General features: G+C 30.6%; 1 protein-coding gene and 1 pseudogene across 1 annotated transcript; one reads left to right on the forward strand and one right to left on the reverse strand.

The window, feature by feature from the left end:
• The first annotated feature begins 191 nt into the window (after nucleotides 1–191).
• LOC113395117 (protein I'm not dead yet-like) lies at nucleotides 192–9,316 on the forward strand (annotated as a pseudogene).
• Nucleotides 9,317–13,132: 3,816 nt separating this feature from the next.
• LOC113395116 (protein I'm not dead yet-like) lies at nucleotides 13,133–21,174 on the reverse strand. Its single transcript, XM_026632676.2, has 15 exons — nucleotides 21,167–21,174; nucleotides 20,846–20,981; nucleotides 20,201–20,353; nucleotides 19,461–19,585; nucleotides 17,988–18,099; nucleotides 17,601–17,691; nucleotides 16,781–16,841; nucleotides 16,553–16,678; nucleotides 16,104–16,203; nucleotides 15,707–15,816; nucleotides 15,539–15,630; nucleotides 15,261–15,356; nucleotides 14,681–14,877; nucleotides 14,112–14,264; nucleotides 13,133–13,460 (listed from the first exon to the last, which is right to left on the reverse strand). The coding sequence occupies exons 1-15, from the start codon at nucleotides 21,172–21,174 to the stop codon at nucleotides 13,296–13,298; spliced, it is 1,725 nt and encodes a 574-aa protein (XP_026488461.1). The 3' UTR covers nucleotides 13,133–13,295.
• Nucleotides 21,175–21,719: the final 545 nt, after the last annotated feature.

A 21,719-nucleotide genomic window follows, 5' to 3' on the forward strand; every position in this document is an offset into this window, starting at 1 on the left:
TTTTTATGATTACGAAGTTTTTATATAAATTAAGGGTTTTTTAAATTAAATTATTTGTATTATTTGAGATATTTTAAAGCTATCTGCAATGATATAAGTACATTTAGTTACACGTGACCAACTAGTTTTTATCAAAATAAACGAAATTATCCTTCAAAACATATGCCTCATTTGGTTTAATTACCTAAGCGATGGAAAATACTATCGATCAAGTTTCAATAAGATCGGAAAATGAAGACAATCTAATGAATAATGAAGCAGTTACGTTGTAAGTAATTATTATTCTTCTGAAGATAATTTAAAAAATATATAAAATATATCTTAATTTCAGACTTAATATATTTTATCCATTCCAAAAGCAAGGGGAGTAAACGACTCTTAATCGTCTATTCTGAAATGTAAACAGTTCTTAAGGAACACATCTTTATTTATAATACAATACAATTAAATTTAAATGCATAAATTTACCTTAAATTCACTGAGTAATATTTAAAACCACTTTATTATTAATCACAATTAATAGCACAGATTAATTGCATCTCAACTGAGTGTTTGTAAAATGAACGAAATAACTTTAATTATCAAAAAAAAGTTATATTTTAATATAATTTTACTAATTTTTTTAAATGTTTATTTGTTAATTTGTATTAAAAATTAAGGTGGTGGTCAGCTTATGTAGGCCAGTCTACCTCTGTGTAAAAAATAGAACTTGTAACGTACATGTTATAAAGTGACGTGAGGTACCGTAGGAAACCAAATTCGCTCAATACTTATACTCTATTGAACTCACTAATTAAACTATGCCTCTTAAGGAAACATTCTTTAGCGGATGAATTAGTAGCTTGGAAAAGATCCAAATTCTTTAAATTAAATTTTTTTAATTCAAGGTCAGACTTGTTTATCATTTATTTTTTCCTTCAGTTGGAACAGATTAGACATGTTGGAATGTTAAATTCTATGGTTTTGCATTAGTTGTAGTTATGAATGACAGTTTTATGATTTTAGAAATGAACCTTTTACAATAAAGGAGAGGATATGGTTGTTTTTTTGCACACACTGGCGCGGAATATTGTGTTTATTTGTACCATTAATTTTAATTCCAATACATCTTTCGTTTCCTCCAGAGGTAAATATTTATATTTACATATTTGTTATATTAATATCATTCAACAAACAATATATCATTTTGATTTCTTATTTCATAAATCGTACTTATAAAGACAAGTGCTTCTTAACGTATCGTTCATTCGATTCAGTTGAGACCTCGTACTTGATTTTTGATGCCTGTGTTTGCCATAAAACCATCAACCGGATGGTTCGAGACTCATATTGCTTCAAAAGCGTAAGATAGTTAAAATATAAATTCCAAAGATATTATTTGTACCAGTTGTACTGTGAAACAGTAATACTTAGTACTGTTGAGTTCCGGTAGGAAGGATGATTGAGCCAGTTCAATTACAGGCACAAAGATCATAGCATCTAGATTTCGGTTGGTAGCGCTTTGGCGGTGTATGATCAATATTTCATGATAGCAGTGGTAACTAGCCCAGTTGCTAGTGTGCCAATCTAATTTCATTTTTAAAAAAGCCAAGGCTTTTTAGGTTACCATTTTTTCTATTCTAGAAATATCAATGGTGTGCCTACACGTTAGTCTTGATGGCTGTATTCTGGGTTACTGAATGCATTCCGTTAGCTGTCACTTCATTTTTGCCAATTGTTATATTTCCCTTGACTGGCATTATGAGTACAAATGAAACGTGTTATTGCTACATGAACGTAAGTATGTAATAAATCTAATCTAATCTTTAACCATACATATTTAATTGTATTTAAATAACATAACAAACTTTTAATTTTTGAATGTTGAAAAAGAGTAACTACTGAGTTTCTGGCAGGTTCGTCTCAGTAGAATCTGCATTCTGAATAGGTGGTAGCTTCACTTAATAAAGTTTGTTAAATGACGATTCAAAGGTGCCTGTAATAGCCTACTTGAATAAAATATTTTGATTTTGATTTTTGAATGATGAATTACCCTCAGATGACCAATTTGTCTGTCCGCCTACAAAAGTTATAAAAAAATAGTTCAGAACACTATTGGTGTCTTTTTACACTATTCTAGTCTTAAGACAATAAAAAAAATTTTTTTTAGGATACAATTATGATGTTCTTGGGAAGCATGTGGCTGGCTTATGCTGTTGAACAATCAGGGTTTCATATAAGATTAGCTCTTTATGCGATCCAAGCGGTTGGGTATTCACATTACAAGTACGAAGCGTTTTCATTATTTTTTCTGACATTGTATGAAAGTAATATATTTTTCTGGTGAATTACGGTTGACGCACGATTCCTATATTGTTAAACAAAAAAACATTTCATTTCCTGCACATTTGAAAAGCAATCGATTTTTTCCGATGCAGAGGACGAGTAGATTCATAACGGTACGTGATATGTATGTACTTCATAACGTGTTGACAATATAAGTACCTACTACAACAAGATAAGTACCTACTCGACAAACGCTTTTACAAATTCAATAATAAATATTATTTTACCGGGGTAGAGTTTTACCTTGTCAGATGTTTTTTTTAATAATAAATAATGTAAAACAGTGAAATTTGTGGGCAATATTACTGTATTTAAAATGATTTATGAACTAGTATATAATAACTAGTACAATACGAGTGTATAATAATAAACCCACATGAAAAATAACCCTAGTACCGATCTCTCCGAAATAACACTGGAGCACCGCCGACATGAGCAATAAACAATAGAACTATATATATATATATATATATATATATATATATATAACTGCAGCAACCAAACGATAAAAGGCAACGTTTTTTACGTATTTTTACTTACGAAAAGTAGATTGCAATAAAAAGTATAAGTTAAAATTTATTAATGTTATTTTAATATGTCTCCATGATTTTTTTTCTATTTACATACAATCTAAATTTATAAATATTACATTATTTTATATTTGCAATTTTGCTTCCTTGATTGAAATTTCAGTTAAGCATAACTCCAGTTTTCATTTTTCTCCAGTTAAGCATAATATGTATGCACGAAATTGCATAGGAATTTTTCTGAGTCAGGTTCGAGCCTCTTACGAATGGAAGCGTTCACACCACTTGGTAGCTTCACACGTAGCTCATAGAAGCATTTTAATATATGATTTGTCTTTAGGTTATTATTTGCAATGTGTTTTACAACAATGTTTGTATCGATGTGGATCACAAACACCGCGGCCACGACGATGATGGTTCCTATAAATTTCGCTTTACTTCAAGTCTTCGAAGATGTTAGCAACCTTTTGATTTATCTATTTAATAAAAAGAACAATAGTAATAGTTTTAATTTAAAGCATGTTTCACATTTGTGATTAAGTATATTCTGTACTTCTGTTTATACATTTATAGAGATAAGCATTAACTAGAAATTCAGAACATGGAAAGCACCTCATGTGTATTATATATTGTACAAAAAAATTACATTTATATTCCTGCGTATATAATGGATACGTCTTAATGTGCGGCTATCGGCACTGGAGCAGCGTAGTGGCATAAGCTCTAAGCCTTTTCCTTAAGGCACTTGCTAAAACTGGAGCTGGTACACGTTCGCGTGTCTGAATTAAGAAATATTATAAGCAGCACCATGTGACGTGGGCGCTTGCGACGGGATTCCACAAGCAGGGCGCGTAGCTTATTTATCTAAAACTGTAGAGCACCGCCGCGGTGTTGGTTCCCAGACAGAAACCGGGCGTCCCGTGTGGCCAGTTATAGCAGACGCCCTTAAGAAGCGAGCCCCGTCATTCGTCCAGCTGAAAACTATATATTTGTCTATTCACACTTTAAATATCTTAAAAACGAATTTTGAAACAGGATTTACTTTTGTAACAGCAAGGCTTACTTAAAATCTACGACACGGGAGCGGATGGCGAAAAGATTGCATCAGATATAACCACTTGCTACTTCTGCGCCGCTACGTTTTCAGCGACAATAGGTGCGATTACACGTATATTTTTAAATAATTGTATTCATATCAATAGAGTTACTCTGTATAAACAAAATTCGAAATTCGAAAAAGAAATGTTCGTGAAATATCACAATCGAACGGAATTAATCAGGACACGTTTATAATGCACAAATCTGTGCGCAATCACATGTGCACTCACTATTGTCTTACTCTCATAGTCTCATAGAACGATGAATATAACAAGTTATGTTATATTTTATGATATATTTATATTCTTTCATAATAAGGTGATCTATCTATATAATTATTTTTAGGTGGCGTTGGCTCGCTTGTGGGAACTGCTACGAATTTAGTGTTCATAGGATTATTTTCTAGGTATTTCATTATACATATATAGTGTCCATTGCTTTTCGTTCTCAAAGAAGTTTTTATTGAAATTTGTATTTGGTAATTGATATTGAGTTAGTAGCTTCTTGTATTTAAGTACTTTTTGTATAGCTTACTATTAAATTTAATTAAAAAAATATTATTATATATTGCATTCTTATAAGAAAATTGATTTGCACCGTATTAATTTTATGAACTTTATGAATTCATTTGTTTGCTTGGATACTTTTATCACAGAACTTCAGTTCGATTTGATAAAAATAAATTCTGATTAGTTTATACACTTCAAGTCAAAGATGGTAGATTTTATTATGTAGACATATTTTGCGATTGTATATAGCCAAAGTTCAAACGACCAAAAAACAATAATTTTGAAACATGCTCTACTTGCATGTATAGTTAGAAAATACATTAAAAAAATGTTCTAACTGTTAATTCCTCATAGCTTATAAGCTCTCACTCATTCTTTTTGAAACAAGAAAGGACTTTGCCATGTATTTTTTATGTAATAATATTCTGCTCGCAGCTTTAAGTTTTTCGTTTCACGTTACAGAATGTACCCAAATGCTCCGGAATATTTATCTTTTCCAAAATTTTCTGCTTTTGCAATACCCTATATGTTACTAATGGAGGCGTTCATATACCTGTATCTTATCGTGGTGTATTTAGGATACTTAAGGTAAGTTATCAAATGTTTTTAATAAATACCTAAATAAATTACTAACGATATAATATATCGCTATATTATATAGATCAGCATAAATAGGTATACAGTATACAGTACACTACAATACAGTATACAGTATACATATAATAATAATACAGAATATTTTCCTTGCATCGCCAATACACCGTCAAAATAATTTTTGATAATACCGAGCTCCACTATAGCAGTATGTATATTTTGAAGACATTTTCTATCGTAAAACTAGAACTTAGAATTACTTATAGTATTTTTACAAATACTATAAATAATTATTTACTAAAACCTTCTCCAAAAATCTTTTCGTATAAGTCTAATGTAAATTTATTTATTAATTATTTCATTTTTAAACCATACAAAAAATAAACTTCTCGTCATTTATTAACATGAATAACGTTCAAGTATGTAAAAATCACAAAATGTATCTTTTTTTATACAAGGCCAAACAGCCAAGCTGCGAAAAGAGCAAAAATAACTGAGTCAGGAATTGAAGCGGCAAAAGCTGCAGTTACTGAGAAATTAGAGAAATTGGGCAGAATAACCTTTTGGGAAATAGTAAGTAATATATTTATTGTAAGCTATCCGCTTCAACTTAACACAAGTAGAGTTAAGGCGTCTTCTATAGTTTTTCCTGTGCTGGAAGGAACTGAAGAAGTAATAAATTAATCTTTGATTTTATTGAATTTTCATAAAATAAATAATGTATGAAATTGATATAAATGTAATATGTTTGAACTATTTATTTCATCTAGTAATCCTCTTATAACCTGGGTTCCTTCAAACGAGGCGTAAAGAGGAATCTTGCGGGCCGGCATGGCGAGGGCGACTAGCGCAGGGTTTTCTTCTTGACTGTAGTAGCCGTACTCTACTCTCCACACTCTACCACTTACCATCAGGTTTTTTATGTTATAAATTGGTGGACGAGCTAATGGGCCACCTGATGGTAAGATGTCACCATCGCCCATAGACAATGGCGCTGTAAGAAATATTAACCATTCCTTACATCGCAAGTACGCCACCAACCTTGGGAACTTAGATATTATGTCCGTTGTGCCTGTAGTTACCCTGGCACCCTCAATATTACTAAGTACTGCTGTTTGGTGATAGAATGTTTGATGTGTGGTGTCTACCCAGAAGGGCTGCACAAAGCCCTACCACCAAGTAAAAAGGTGGAGTAGAGTCGTATATCTACCCGGTTTATATGTATATACTATATAAAAAAAGTCGTTTATACTTCATCATCAAGACTAGCACCTAGTTTAGGCTCATGTGTTACAAAAATTAAACAATTTAGATAAGACAGTCAATACCTCATTATTTAAGAATACGTTAAGATGACAAATCCTAAATTAAGGATTTTTTAATTTAAATCGAAGTCTGAATATTAGAATGTCATATAAACTTAATAATTTGATGCATTTCTTTTATTTCAGATTGTCATTATTCTATTCAGCAGTGCAATTTTATTATTCTTCTGTCGTTCGCCTCAAATATTTACTGGTTGGGGTGACATGATATCCATGTATTTTGACGCCAACGATAAGAAATTGTATGTATCAATCGATTAAATATTGAGAATTGGATTAATATAAAATTAACATAGAGTAACATATTATGTAATTAAGCTGAGATCGCGGAGTGGATAGAACACGTGAATGTTAACCAAGACAGGGAGATCAAATCTGGACAAGCAACTGACTAAAATATGAAAAAATATCGTGAGGCAACCTCCACATGTCAAATGATATTAAGTATCTACCAATCCGCCCTGAATCAGAGAGATAGGATAAAATCCAAGTCATCCTAGAAAAGCGATGAGGAATTTGTTCAGCAGGCTGATACTAAGCTTTGCTTTACAGCGTAAAAGACTCAGCAGCTGTTATGTTAATCGGATTTCTGATGCTATTATTGCCGTCTTCGATGTTATTTTTTAAAAATTTCACTGCAAAAGGTGACAATTTTTCAAGGTTTTTGTATTTGAAGAGTGTTGAAAATTTTATAAAGTGTTCATGTAGTGTGTGTATTTTTTCAGATCACGGAGAGTTACCTGATAAGGGAATACAATCAGTTTTAATTTGGGACAAAGTTAATGATATTATGCCGTACAGTTTTATGTTTCTTTTAGGTATATGTTTTAAGTTGCAACGATATAATTATCTCTTTTTTTATATTTAATAGGCAGGCAGGCGGTCAAACGGGCCACCTGATGGTAAATAGTCAACACAGACCAGACAGACAGATAGACATTGGCGATGTAAGAAATATTAACCATTTATTAAATCACGCTATTGCACCACCATTGGGAGCTAAGATGTTATGTCCTTGTGCCTGCAGTTGGAGACTGGCTCACAAACCAAAACACAATAATACCTAATATTGGTGGTAGAATACCTGAAGAGTTGGTGGTACCTACCCAGACAGGCCTGCACAAAGACCTATAATAACATCAATATATAATTGAGACTAATAAAATATTATTATCCTAGTAAATACATTTAAACATAATTATTGCCAATATGAAATCAATTATATTATATATTTTTTGTCGATAAAAGGTGTTATATTATATTATTATATAATATAAGATCATTACAGAATGATTTATTATATAGTGTCATTTCTTAGTTTTTATTTTTAGACTGAAACTAAACAGATTCACGTGTGGCCCTTAATATAATTTTAAATACATACATACAGACTTAAACGTTGATAGACTCTAAAGGATAGATCTAAAGGAGTTTCATTAAGTTAATTCCAGCATTCTTAAGTCCATTATTCTTTCACCTGTAACCTTTCGCTCCTCACGATGTGTCTTTTATCGACAAACAATATACAATATTATTATATTACATAGAAATGAATACACTTCACTACGAGCTAGGAAGCCCGCTTATTATTATTATTGTTAACAGGTGGAGGATTTGCTTTATCAAATGCAGCGAAAAAAGATTATACGGATTTAAATGGAAGAATAGGATTACTACTTAAAAACATGAAAGACTTACCAAATAAATTGATAATACTTTTGATAATTATTTTTACTGTATTTACTACAAACTTTGCATCTAATGTCGCCGTTTGTAATGTGATCTCGCCGATTGTTATGCAACTGGTAATTTTGTTACATATTTTGTTTCTTTATTAAATAAAATATTTTAGAACATTATCCTGGTCCACGTGGTTTTACCCGCGTTAAGCTTTCCTGCTCCGCCCCCGTGGTTCATAACGTGATGTTATATGATATTCTGTAACCGTTCTCATAACATGAAATAGAGAAAGCAAAAATGTTTTTTCAAATTGAAAACTGATAGATACTAGGATATATAAAAGAGCATAGATAATAATTTTAATTTTAATACTCTATTATATATTTTTAAACAAATTAAAAAAACTCTTGAGATAGAATGCTATGCAAATGTATCCACATGGGTTTCGAAACAAAAATGTCTTATCGACTCTTTCAAAGCCGTTATTATTATTTAAAATTATAAAGAATAATAAATAGTAACGTTTTATGTTAACTTTATAATTGATATGATAAAATATTTATATAAAGTGTTTATATTTTAAAGGCACAGGAAATAAACCGAAATCCACTGTGGTACAATATTGCGGCAGGTTTTTCTTCTTCCTACGCATTGTGCTTACCAGTTGGGACACCTGGAAATTTAGTAGTCCAAAGTTCTGCGAATATTCCAACTTCAAAAATGGCGAGTATTCTAACAAAAATTACTTACTTTCTTTCTTCTTTTTTATCTATTGTTATACAGATTTCATTAGCTTTAATTCAATGAATAAGTCATAATTAAACATCTGCTAAGATCTCACAATCATAAAATAATACGACGGTGCGTTAAAATTATCAGTTTATCAATCAAAAAATCAAAATCAATACATACTTTATTCAAGTAGGCTTTTACGAGCACTTTTGAATCGTCATTTTATAGAACTAATTTAAAAGTGACGCTATTACCGGTTCGGATTGTAGATTCTAGTACAAGGACCGGCAAGAAACTCAATAGTTATTCTTTTCCAATATACATAAAGAAATACTCTTGCTCTCGTAAAACCACGCAATTTTAGGTTTACCGTCATTCTCTTTATCGTTCGGAATTTCAGATAAAAGCTGGCCTGGGACCGACGGTATCAACTATCATAATATCTTGGTTATGTGTCTGTTATTGGGCGCCAGTCATCTGGCCTGATTTACACAATTTACCAAATTGGATAGAGTAAAGTAAATAAGACAAGAAACAATGATTACAGCTTTGTCTAATAAAAAGCAACGATTGTATGTTTAGTGGAAATATATTTTAAAACTTTAACTTGTGTTTTCTTGCCTCAACGATCAATATATATTCATCGTATTATGTACGCCTATTTGATTTAATTTTTTCATAACTGTTTTGTAATTTTCTCTGTAAGTAATTTAAATGTTAATCTTTTGAGAAAATAAATTTGTCTAACCGTAACAACCAATATGTAATGGAAAGGAGACGACAACACAACGTACGGCCATTGTAATAATATGACAAGGTTTTAAAAAATAAACTTGTCAAGTTAAATTTCAAGAGCATGTTGTAATGAAAACCTTGTAGTAATAGATGCTAAATATTTTTAAAGCATATAAACCCGTTTTAATGATTTTGCTGGTGACAAGAAGGCGGGTTCATTTGTCGTCCTGAGAATTGGAATTCCGTTTTAACGAAATGCTGCCATTTTTCCTTGTCTTAACTTATTTAGGTCTTCACTGAAATAATTCTTAAATCTTTGCATTACATATAAATGGTTTCAGTGTCGATTCAGATAATGTACTGTTGGTGGAGCACCTGGATGTTTTTGTCTCGAATTTTTGTTCGGGTGAGTGAATATACATTCAGGTAAGTTTACGAATAACTTTATTTTTTATGCTCTATATTACAGGATCGAACTTTTTTTGGACTTTTATTTTTTTATTATTTGAACAAAAATTTATAAAATTATATTAAATATTTCATTTTAATGATTAAAAATTATTCTACAATCATAATATTAATTATAGTATTTGATTTATTGCAATTATCACCATTTTTAAGTCAATATAACAATTTAATTTAAATAGGTAACTTACTTTATATATTTATTTTGATTACTATATTAATATTATAGATGAAAACATTTGTGAAAGTTAATTTTATAAACTGCTATATACGAATGTCCAATTGCATAAATACCCTAATATTTAAACATTTTCATAGGATAACTTATGCATATAAAATGGTAGAGTGACGTTGATGACTCCGTACATAATACTTCGACCAGCTGATCATCACGTCAATCATCACGAAATTAATTTTGATCATATTATGTTATTAATTTTTATAAGTAAATAAGCCTATTTTTTATGTATTTGCTGTTCTATATTTATAGAATATCATAATCAGCACATTATTATATCGATTGCACGTAAAGATTAATTATTTTTATTAAACGTTATTTTCGCAATTAAGATAACTTTAATCACTCTAAATATAAACGGGGTTAATTTTATAATATAATTTTGCAGAGCTGTTTTTAAATTTACGACAGACACGCAGCACCATCTCTTATACACATTTTGTAACAATAAGTGAAAGAAGAAACTCTCAAATATTTCTATTCGTGTTCGTTAGATGGTGCCGTCATAGTTCGCTTAAAATGTCAGCAGGTGGCGCTAAAAAGCGGTATTTCCCCTTTTTGTTAGATGTAAATTGCCTATTGAAAATAAAAATAATGTCCATGTAAAGAATTATTATAATATATGCAAGGACACAGTTCACTGTTTTCTAAGACAAGGTCACAGGCATAAGCTTTTTTAAACCTAACATCTAACGATCAACCCTTAAACGTGCGAAGTAACTACGACTACTAGTTATATAAGTATAAGGTATAAAAAAAGAATAAAATATTTTTAAGATATATTGTTTTAATATAAATAAAGTCTTAGTACCTTAAATCATGCTGTCTTAGTATTAATATTAATACAATAGACCTGAAGATGAAAAATAAATTAGGAATTTAACCTTAAAATATCAATATCGCTTTTATTATTTATTATTTCAAATTATGTATGAAATTTGAAATAAAAGTATTTTAGAACTTAGCTGATTATTGTATTCCTGATTATACTGTGCGGATTCTAAACATATTGCCTCATTTATAAGAAACTTATTAAGAATATAACTTAGTGTAACGCCACGCTAACGACAAACCGATCCGAGCCAAGCCAAGAAAAGACAAGTCAAGCCAAAGTTATACCACGACAGCCACATGACACTATTATGGGAACATCATTCGGTAGTTTATGCAAAATACTTTTTCCCATGGCCACCGAAATAACATGAGTTTGTAAAAATATAAAGATCAGACGATCGGAACTAACAGGGAAATGCTGCCAGCATTATTGCCACTACGGGGTCATTATTGTATCGAAACTATTTTGTTAACTATATATATATGTACTAGCTGTTGCCCGCGGCTTTGCTCGCGTGGAAATTGATTATATTACAGAATAATTTAAAATATTACGTTAATTTAAGACCTCATTTGTGGTTCGACTTTCGTGGGTTAGATACACCAGACTGCTTACAGAGCTCACTCTCGAACAGGCTATTTAGAACTTTCCATACGACAAACAGTCTTCTCTTATATCTGCTCCGGCCATTTTAGAAATTTAACCTTGTACTTTATTAATTGTCATGGTGAAGCATACTTTAAGCGCGAACTATACTCTCTTGAAATTAAAGGGGTATTCTGATGGTATCAAAGATATTCGTGGAATATACACTATTTCTCCTTTAGTACGGTGATAACTGTAACCATATTGACATTACGACAGAGAACCCTTAATATTAGTCTGGTGCCGATGCATAATTTTTGAGGTTTAAATTCCTCAGTAACATTATTGGCGCGCCAATCCCCTAACATAAAAAATCAGGGGCTTTAAGACTAACCTATATACGAAATTGCAACCCCTATTTTAACCCTTACGGGTAGAATACCCAGAAACGCTTAAATACATATCTACTCATTTCTAATCAGTGGCCCAAAAATAAAGATACATGTTTTTAATTTAAAAATGACCGACTTCCACACAAATTGTCAACTCTTATTCATCCCATTAGAGGTCAATCATAGTACTCGTTTTTAATCAGTATCCAAAAAACAAAGTTTCGTGTTTCTACCTTATAAAATGACGGACTTCCATACAAACGTTCAACCCCTATTTCATCCCCTTAGGGGTTGAATTTCCAAAATTCCTTTATTAGTGGGTGTCTACTCAATAAAAAGATCCTACTCACCAAATTTAAAGGCCCTAACTTTAATAGTTTACGCTCGGCGATGATGAATCAGTCAGTCAGGATTGTTATTTTATATACATATATAGATATAGATATACAGAGTTAGAGGTAATTCGACGTTTTCCCGTTAGGGGGTAATTTGGAAGGGTGACTATTTGCGATATTTTTTTCTTCTTATTTATAAACATGATTGAACACTGGTTATATTAATATATAATGGTTATATTAACTATAATGATATATAATATATACTGGTATATCAATATTAAAACAATAATTATCGGTCCAAATTTAAAAATGCGACACGATATTAGACGAAAAACGATATTATGTCAATATATTTTTTTTCCACAAAAATGCCTTAGAATCGAAAAAAAACGTTATATAACCTATCCTGAAGATCATTTTAAAAACATAACCGTTTTCTTAACACTCCAAAAATGTATAACAACTAGGAACTTATTTCAAAGCAACCGAAATAAAAGGACCACAAAGGACACTGGAGGAAATTCGTATTCGAACAAAACTTAAATAGGCTCTTTGAATGTCTCGCAAATAGGTTTAATGCATACCTACCCAAAGCAAGATTATTCGCGTCGGTTTCCTAATCACCTCCATAAAAAGCTTTATTTTTGCCATTAATTAAGTTCCGGATATGGCACTTTAATAAAGGCAAATACGTTGAGCCCATGAACTACATAATTTAAAATATTGGACATCCGGTATTACAATAAATAAAACACGATGCCCACCTTTATATATAGTAATATATTAAATATGACAATTCAAAACAAACAAAATAAATCGTTTCTTGTTAACATAATTAAAAGAATGTAATTTTTGTTCTTATCACTAGTAAAGAAGTAATAGCAATAGAGAACAAATTAAAATTAAGTTAAAAGAAATTAATCCTCGGGCGGTTCAGCTGCTGCTGTTGTTGTTTCTGCTTCCTTGCCAAAAGTATAAATTGTTATCCCCTTCTCTGTGTCCCATATGAACGGACCCCAAAAGCACAATGCCAACCATAATATAGCGCAGCATATTATTACGCTGCCAATTGAATATCTTATCTGAAATTATACATTAAGCAGAAAGTATTATTTTCATTATTTCCTAGTATCTTATTGACCTCCAGTTTCTAAAACGTTGGTTTTATTCAGTAGTTTGGCTTCAATCTGGATACTAATTGGTCGTATATGGTGTCATCGGCTGATCTCATCCAAAAAGTATTAATATACAAGTAAAATTGACTTTCGTCAGCGTTTCAGGAACCGATTGATAGATATATATGAGTTATAGAGTTATAAAGTAGAGGTAGAGGTTCAAATAAGTGGAAATATCTCCTGACAATAGTAAGAGTAAACCAAATATATTCAACACTAGTTGTTGCCTGTCGCTTCCCTTGCGTTTTGGTGTTTAATCGTCAGGTTTTAGGTATAAAAAACGGCCTATGTTTTTCCCTAGAGAAGGACATAAACTACTTTTTTATACTCCAAGGTTCAAGCTTGCTTTTCGGTTCAGTGGTTTAGCCGTTAAAAAATATCAGACAGACAGACAGATAGCTGAACTACTTTCTCATTTATAATATTAGTATAGATAACCTTTAGGTCTATCATTAATTCAATGAACTGATTTTCAAATATCCATCATCCTCCCTCATACATATTTAAATATTCGTTGAACTATTTTATAGTAAGGCACATATATTCAATATAATTTACCATTCGTTTTATTGGAACTTTTCCTGTGTAATGGCAGAAATACGCAGGAGTATAAAGAAACGGAGACATGAAGCCCAACGAAGTACCGATACCTACGGCCACTGCACCCAAATATACATTCTTAGGCCAATTCCCACCAGCGGTTTCTAGAGCCTATAGCAACAAAGTAGTAGTGAGAATTAATAATCAGATTAAATAATAAATAACATGTCTATATAATAATTATTGTTATGATTTAAATTGAATCCAGTAAACACTATTATTAACTATACTAATAGTCTTTTATAGTTCTTTAGTAAGTAGTTGGACTGGTATTTTCATTAATTTCTAATGCGTATGTCCCTTTTACCTATAATTACACTGGCCCACATTTCAAATTGGGGTACAACAATACTAAATAGTGGTCTTTACCAGAAGAATAATTGACGATTAGATGGTACCTATCAAGACGGGCTTGCACAAAGCCACATTACTAGAGATCAAATGAAGATCAGAACGACCAACAAACAATAATAATGTATCTTTTAACATAACATGTCATGTTTAACAGAAATAAATCTAGTACTAACCATGTTCAGCACAAACGGCAAAAATATACAACAAGCGGCCACTCCAGACATTATATTCGCAAGTATAACGGATATTAAACATACTACGAAAATCGAAGCATTCCAAGACAGGTTCGTGATACTATGTCCATATTCTGACGTTACTAAATTATTCAGAGAACTAATACGAATTGCAGAATTCAATGCTACACCACCACCTGCAATGCAAAATAAATTACTAGCAATATACAATTTCGATAAAACAGATCTAGACTGTCTCATTACTGTGAAACTAAGAGCTTGTATATGCGTACTAATTATTTTTATGACGTATGTGTGCTTGGTGGTCACCAGCGGATATCGACGCCGTAAGAAATATTAACCACGCCTTATATGGCCATGGTTAGTTAGTTATGAATTGGTAATTTTTTCAACTCGGAAACTTATTTTATATGCAATTAAACATTCAGTATTATTTTTAAATCATTACTTATTGCTAATAAACATTGCTTATTGCTTGATTTTTAACAAAACTCGGGTACGGAAAACCGAAACAAATCACAATTCTATAAATCAATTCTACAGTAAATTAAATATTTACCAATCAGTATAATGTAACCATAAATAGTATTCTTATCCACAAAACGCCACCACAATATTGCAGACTCCGGTTTGAGAACGCCAAGTTCTGTTCTATCTGCAAAAGTCGATCACGAGTTTTAAATAATATATTCAGACAATTTTTACTTTCATTAAATTTTCACATTGAATTGCTGTACAAGTATTAAAATAGTACAGACAAAATATTATATAAATAATAAATATTTACACAATTAACATAAGTCAACCAACTCATCAAGTATATTTCGTCCAACTTACTTTTAGCGGTCAAATATTTCCAAAACGTAATAGATCTGGGTAGAACATGTAGACCAACTACAAATATTGCAGCGACAGTAGTGTCCTTAATTCTATAATGTTATAACATATTAACTATTTCTTATGATTAACTGTTTTATCAAGATTAAATTTAAAACAATTTCTTACAATGGTATTTCTGGTACCACCGTCCTGAATGAAGACCATCCCATATCCAACCAATCACTCCATCGAAAGAAACATACGGCCAAGAAAGCCATATAGAAGAACAAACATACCTATAAACACAGAAAGCTAAATATAAAAAAAAAAATCTTCATTAATGAACATTATGAACTACAGAACCACAAAAAATATTCGCCGATACTGTTCATATTACTATACACAATACTTCAAAGATTATAATTTTAGGAAGATTAAAACACACCGCAAGATACAGCATTTATTTTATATTAACCAAAGCTTTTTACAGAAACATTTGTCGGGTATAGAAGCCACGATTGAAATACATACGTTCGTCTGGTTCTTAACCAGCGAAAATTAAAGAGAATCAAACAGCAATAACCTTTTCATAACTCTGCTCTGGAGGCAAGGCATTTTTGTGATTTAATAACATGTTTCTCATTTCGGTCATACTGTTTCCGCTCATCGGTTTTCCAATTACACTATAAGAAATACAAATAAGTATTTAGTACAATAAAACATCAATATATAACATAGTTTTTGTTAAGAATTAACGAAATCAAGCGAAATTCAGCAAATAAATTGCAGAGGATATTAGAGAGAATGTTAGGAGCAGATTGGGGGGACGGTGTCAAAGACTTCCTATTCTCTTAAGGATACATTTTTTTGCTAGATTGGTTTGCACTGATCAAATAATATTTAAAATGTCAGCAGAGTTTTATTTTTATTGTCCTATTTACAATTCTCGACCAAATAATCTGGCTTACCCTATATTAGTACGTCATATTCTAAATACAAAAATGTACGTTATATATAAATAATATTATTTACCTATTAATGAGCAACATATGGTATATAAAGTTTAATAAAAACATCGTAAAAGCCATCGGAAATGCAAAACAAGTGTATTGCAAATAATTAAATATATCTGGATACTCGGCGTTATTACCAGGATTCCTGCAAAAAAAAACCAAACAAATATTATATAAATATCGTACGTTGCGATGTTTATTAAAAAATGAGATGTATACTTTAATTATAATTCTAAAGAATACAAACGTGGACCAAATAGCTCGCATTGTTACAGTCGTTAAGGCCGCATGTAAAATCGCTGTACTGCCTGTAAATAAATCTCATTAGAGCACTCGCTGCACTGAACTTAAAAATACGTATAAAAATTTATTCCTGTCAAAGAACAAGTAGAGATTAATAAACTACTATAAAAAATACACTATAAACAGTTCTTGTTTAGTATAATGTTTTTTCTAATGACACAACACTATTTCATTTTACTATTTAAAACTATTTTCACTTCAAGTTCGTGAAAAAAAAATGCTCACATACACATACTGATAATAAAATATTTTGAATTGTTAAGAGTTTTAGAAGCACTTCCATAATTTTTCATCCACAATTACACCCTCTTAAATTATTAATTTTCATAAAATCTCTAATAATAAAATAATATTTTGTTAATGAGAGAGATATAATGTTAATGAGATATATCATTGTAATATTATAATGAAACCTAAAAACCAATTTCCACATCTCGAACATCAAAAAGGACCAATTTCCATACAAATTTGGATAGCCCATTTAACCCAAATTCAATAGAATGGAGATGCATTTTGAAAAATCATCTCTTAATGCTGTCTACTCAATATACTCAGTCTACTCAATCTACGATTTACAAGTAAAGCCTGTACAAAATTTCATCCTGCTCATACTGTTAGTAATTTTAAATTTTTATTAAGTAGAATCCATTTTAACCTAGGTAACTTAAGTTAGGCTCATAATAATTAGATTAAGAATATTTCTATATTGAAATACAAATGACTTCATGACAGCTTAGAATTGAATTAATAAATATAGATTTTACCAATAGCTGATGCTGTTTGTACCGCATTTAAAACAATATATCTCATATTATCGTAATCTGGTTCTGTCTTTCTATATCTAGCTGTGGCACTCTACAACATTTAGAAACATAAAAAATAATATTACTTTCCAAAATAATATAAAAATCAAAAATTGTCTATATTCAATTAAAAAAAAAAACAAGTTACAAGTATTTTTTTAGTACATATTATCTATATAAGTTCGACTTGGATTGGAATTGAGAATTTCTCCTCTTTGGAGTCTGTAAATTTAACAAAAGAATATTTCGAAAAGCGTACACACGTCAAATCAATTAAGTAAGCGCAGCAACTTAAAAAATCCTGCTTAGAATAATTTTGTATTAAAAAAAAGTAATGAGCCGTTTCACCTGTAAATTTAAATAAGCCGGTGTCAAAAATTGTGTTATTGTCGACGTCACTATTAATCTATTTGATATTATTGAGAGGAAAAAGGCAGCTGTGCTAGCTTTTAAAATCATTCTGGAAATTCAAACAATAATTATTATTTTAATTTAAATTATTATAGTGTTGTAAAATAACTAACAAACATTTGTATTATACTTTACAAGTTTTGATTAGATATCAATAATAATAATGCCTTTTACCATTTTTTTTATATATCTGTATATAATCGGCCAGCGCCATATACCTTATAAATACAAGGAAAAACTACTTAGATACAAAAATAAATATCAAAATATGCTTTATTCAAGTTGGCTTTTACAAGCACTTTTGAATAGTCATTTAACAAACTATATTAAGCTACCACTGGTTCGGAATGTAGATTCTACCGCGAAGAACCGGCAAGAAACTCAGTAGTTACTCATTTTCAACATATAAAATGCAAAGTTATCTTAGTTAAATACAATGTTAACTCGAAGCTTTTTTATCATCTTTATAATCTTGTATTGAATAAACTATCTTTAGATTTAAAAAATGCGATATATTGTTAACCGATCTTTTTAAATTATAAATGCAGATAAGCAGGCGTGACCACTTTCCATCAGGATATTATTACGTTTTATGATATTCACATTATAAAATGTAACAGTCAGTAAATGACCGAATGTTGGGCTACAGTCTCCTCTATTTTCGAGGAGAAGGTTTGAAATTTTATCCAATACGCTGCTTCATTGAGGGTTGACAGATATACTTGTGGAAGATTTTCATTAGACGTGCAGGTTTACTCATAATGTTTTCCTTCAAAACCGAATTACGAAATTAGGAAAATCAGAGATGCTTGGCCAGGTATGAACCTATATCATTACTTATATGTATATATACTTTGATTGTTAGTATTCATATACCTACCCTTTCAACCGCCAAACATCGCTCTCCAATACTGTGTTATGTATCAGATAAGTAGGGCGGTGTATTGGTGTAATGAGTGGTTTATATTGATTGCAGTGCCAATGTTAAAAGGCCATATGCCATAAGGATTTTTGTTTAAATTAAATAGCTAGGCAGAATAGCAAATGGCCCACCTTATGATAAATAGACACCACCGCCCACATACATTGGAATTGTAATAAATATAAACAATCCATTCCCTCCAAACATTGTTCACCAAGCTTGAGAACTAATATATCATGTCCCGAGTGTCTGTGGCTCACACGCACTGGATACACAACAATAGTAAATACTATTGTTCGGCGGTAGAATATGTTAAGATGAATGTATGGTACCTAGCCTTGGTGGCAACTCATATACGTTTCCACCGAGCTCTACCTTCAAAAAAATAAGAAAAGGTGGCACATTTTACAGTCTGCCTACCTCTATGCCTATTGCTTTGAGAAAATACGAAACTACTTGATTTGATAAATTAATACAAAAGAATTAACCTTTTTCCGGAAAATTGACAAGCGTCACCAGAACAAAGCAACGATAGAATTATACGTCGATCGAGACCACATCCGTTTACCAATAAATGCAGCATACCAGCTAATATATGTAAACCTATATTATCCTGAAAAAAAAAATACAAATAATTACTCCTGCTCTTATTATATAAATAATTAAATTGTAATTTACCATACTAAAAATATTTAAATCTTTTCTTTTTATAATCGAACCTTATAATCTTTTGAAACAATATAACGAGCCTTTTGACTCCCTTTTCTGTGACGATTTAATGATATTATTAGACCGTTAATTTAAGAATATGTTCAGTCTTCTATGCAAACATTAAATATATGTTCTACCAATTGTTATATTTCTTAATTTATTACTATGCAAAACTTAAATATTTGGGTCATTATTACTATGTAATAAAAAGATATTACTTGGAGTATAATATCTTCGTACAAATGATTTCAATTCATTTTTTTTTTGTTTTGGCTTTTATTTGTGCCAAGAGGGCGATTTCAATTCTTAGTTAAATTACTTTAAGTTGTGCTGAGAGTGTGAGAGAACAGATTATATCGTCACTGTCACGTAGGATAAAGAAGACACAAATGAAATTGATTGATACCATCGAGAGAACACAATAAATTAAATTTTGAAGACAATCATAGTAATAACATTTTTTTGTTAATCCTTAACCTAGAAAAATTAATACCCGTGTGATGGTTATAATACTGACATTAAAGTAACATTTGCAAGTATCCACTGTAGACATGACTCCGGCCATTGGTAACAGAAACATCGGTATAAAGCCTGTGACCGGTATATTAACTGGCTGTAGCAAGAAGAACCAAAACATCCAAATCCAGAGACATCTAACCGTAATATCATGCTGGAATAAATATATTATAAGTAAAATTGTAATACGTGTGATACGAATTCACACTACTCTGTCGTAAGAGGCTATTCATGTACCTCTATGCAATAATCTTTATACAAAAAAGGCGTATTGTACAGTGGTGATCATTTATCATTAAGTGTCCCGCCATTTTATTTAATAATTGAAAACAAACAAGAATCATGTGGTATTGATTTTATCGGAAACATTGAAGTGCTTTGCTGTGTTCCTCGTTATCACAAGGCGTGAAATGAATTAAATCTTCGGTGCTCCGTCCACTAGGTCATTGATTCTATCATATATGTAATACTTATACAAAGAAACTAAGTAATTGTAGATATCTTGCTTCTAAACGGTTCCCATAAATCTAGCATTTTTTAATCCACTTATCAATTAAAAAAATAGTTTCAAAAATTATTTTAAATTTTTGGTAATTAGTTGCTTCGGATAGGTTATTAATTATATTTTATGACAAAAATGTATTACCTTCCCTTTTTCTGGTTGCCAAGCCAAGAGGATAATCGGTACGAGACAACCAAAAATTCCTCTAAAATGTATCAAGGCAATATTCTTAAATCTCGGACGTAATCCCTTTACAGGCTTACGTGGATCCTTTCTCGCGCTAGGTTAGGATAAATTAATAAATATACAATACCAATAAAATGAAAAATAATTATATTATTAAAATATATACTTACAATTGTGATGTTATTCTGAAATATTAAAAAGTATATTTGATTTAATGGCTTAAAAATAAATAGTTACAATTTAAATTTCACAATATCACACATATTAGAATTTACTTACGCTCCCATTTTTTTTTTGTTCACGAGTATGTAAATAACATTATTATTACTTAAAACATAATAATAGACGCACTTTTTAACCAACAATACAATATTATTTTAATATAAAGACGTCAATGTTTAAATTAAGAACATAGTTAAACCTCATTCTTATGATTAAGGTTTTATATTAATATTTTAAGTCACAACGAGATGCTTATTATTTAAAAAAATGTAGTTACAAATGTATATCGTATGAAAAAAAATATACTAAAGACTTACAGTAAAAAATCCCATATAATATAATTTAATAACATCTCATAAATATCACTAACTTATATTTAACTATTTTAATAAAAGTGTCTTCTCCTTTCCTGTTATACCGACGAAATAATTTGATCGACAAAAGCAAGCTTTTTCAACATAGTAAAGAAACATTCTGTATAGTAGTCAATAGATACGAATAGTAAGATTTTGTTTATTAATTTACTGTGTCTTCTTTTTATTAATTCATCTGATCATTTAATTTTCTCACTAATAAAATCCTAACCTAACCTAAATATCACTTATTCATT

Source organism: Vanessa tameamea, chromosome 9 (genome assembly GCF_037043105.1).
Source record: "Vanessa tameamea isolate UH-Manoa-2023 chromosome 9, ilVanTame1 primary haplotype, whole genome shotgun sequence".
NCBI lineage: Eukaryota > Metazoa > Arthropoda > Insecta > Lepidoptera > Nymphalidae > Vanessa > Vanessa tameamea.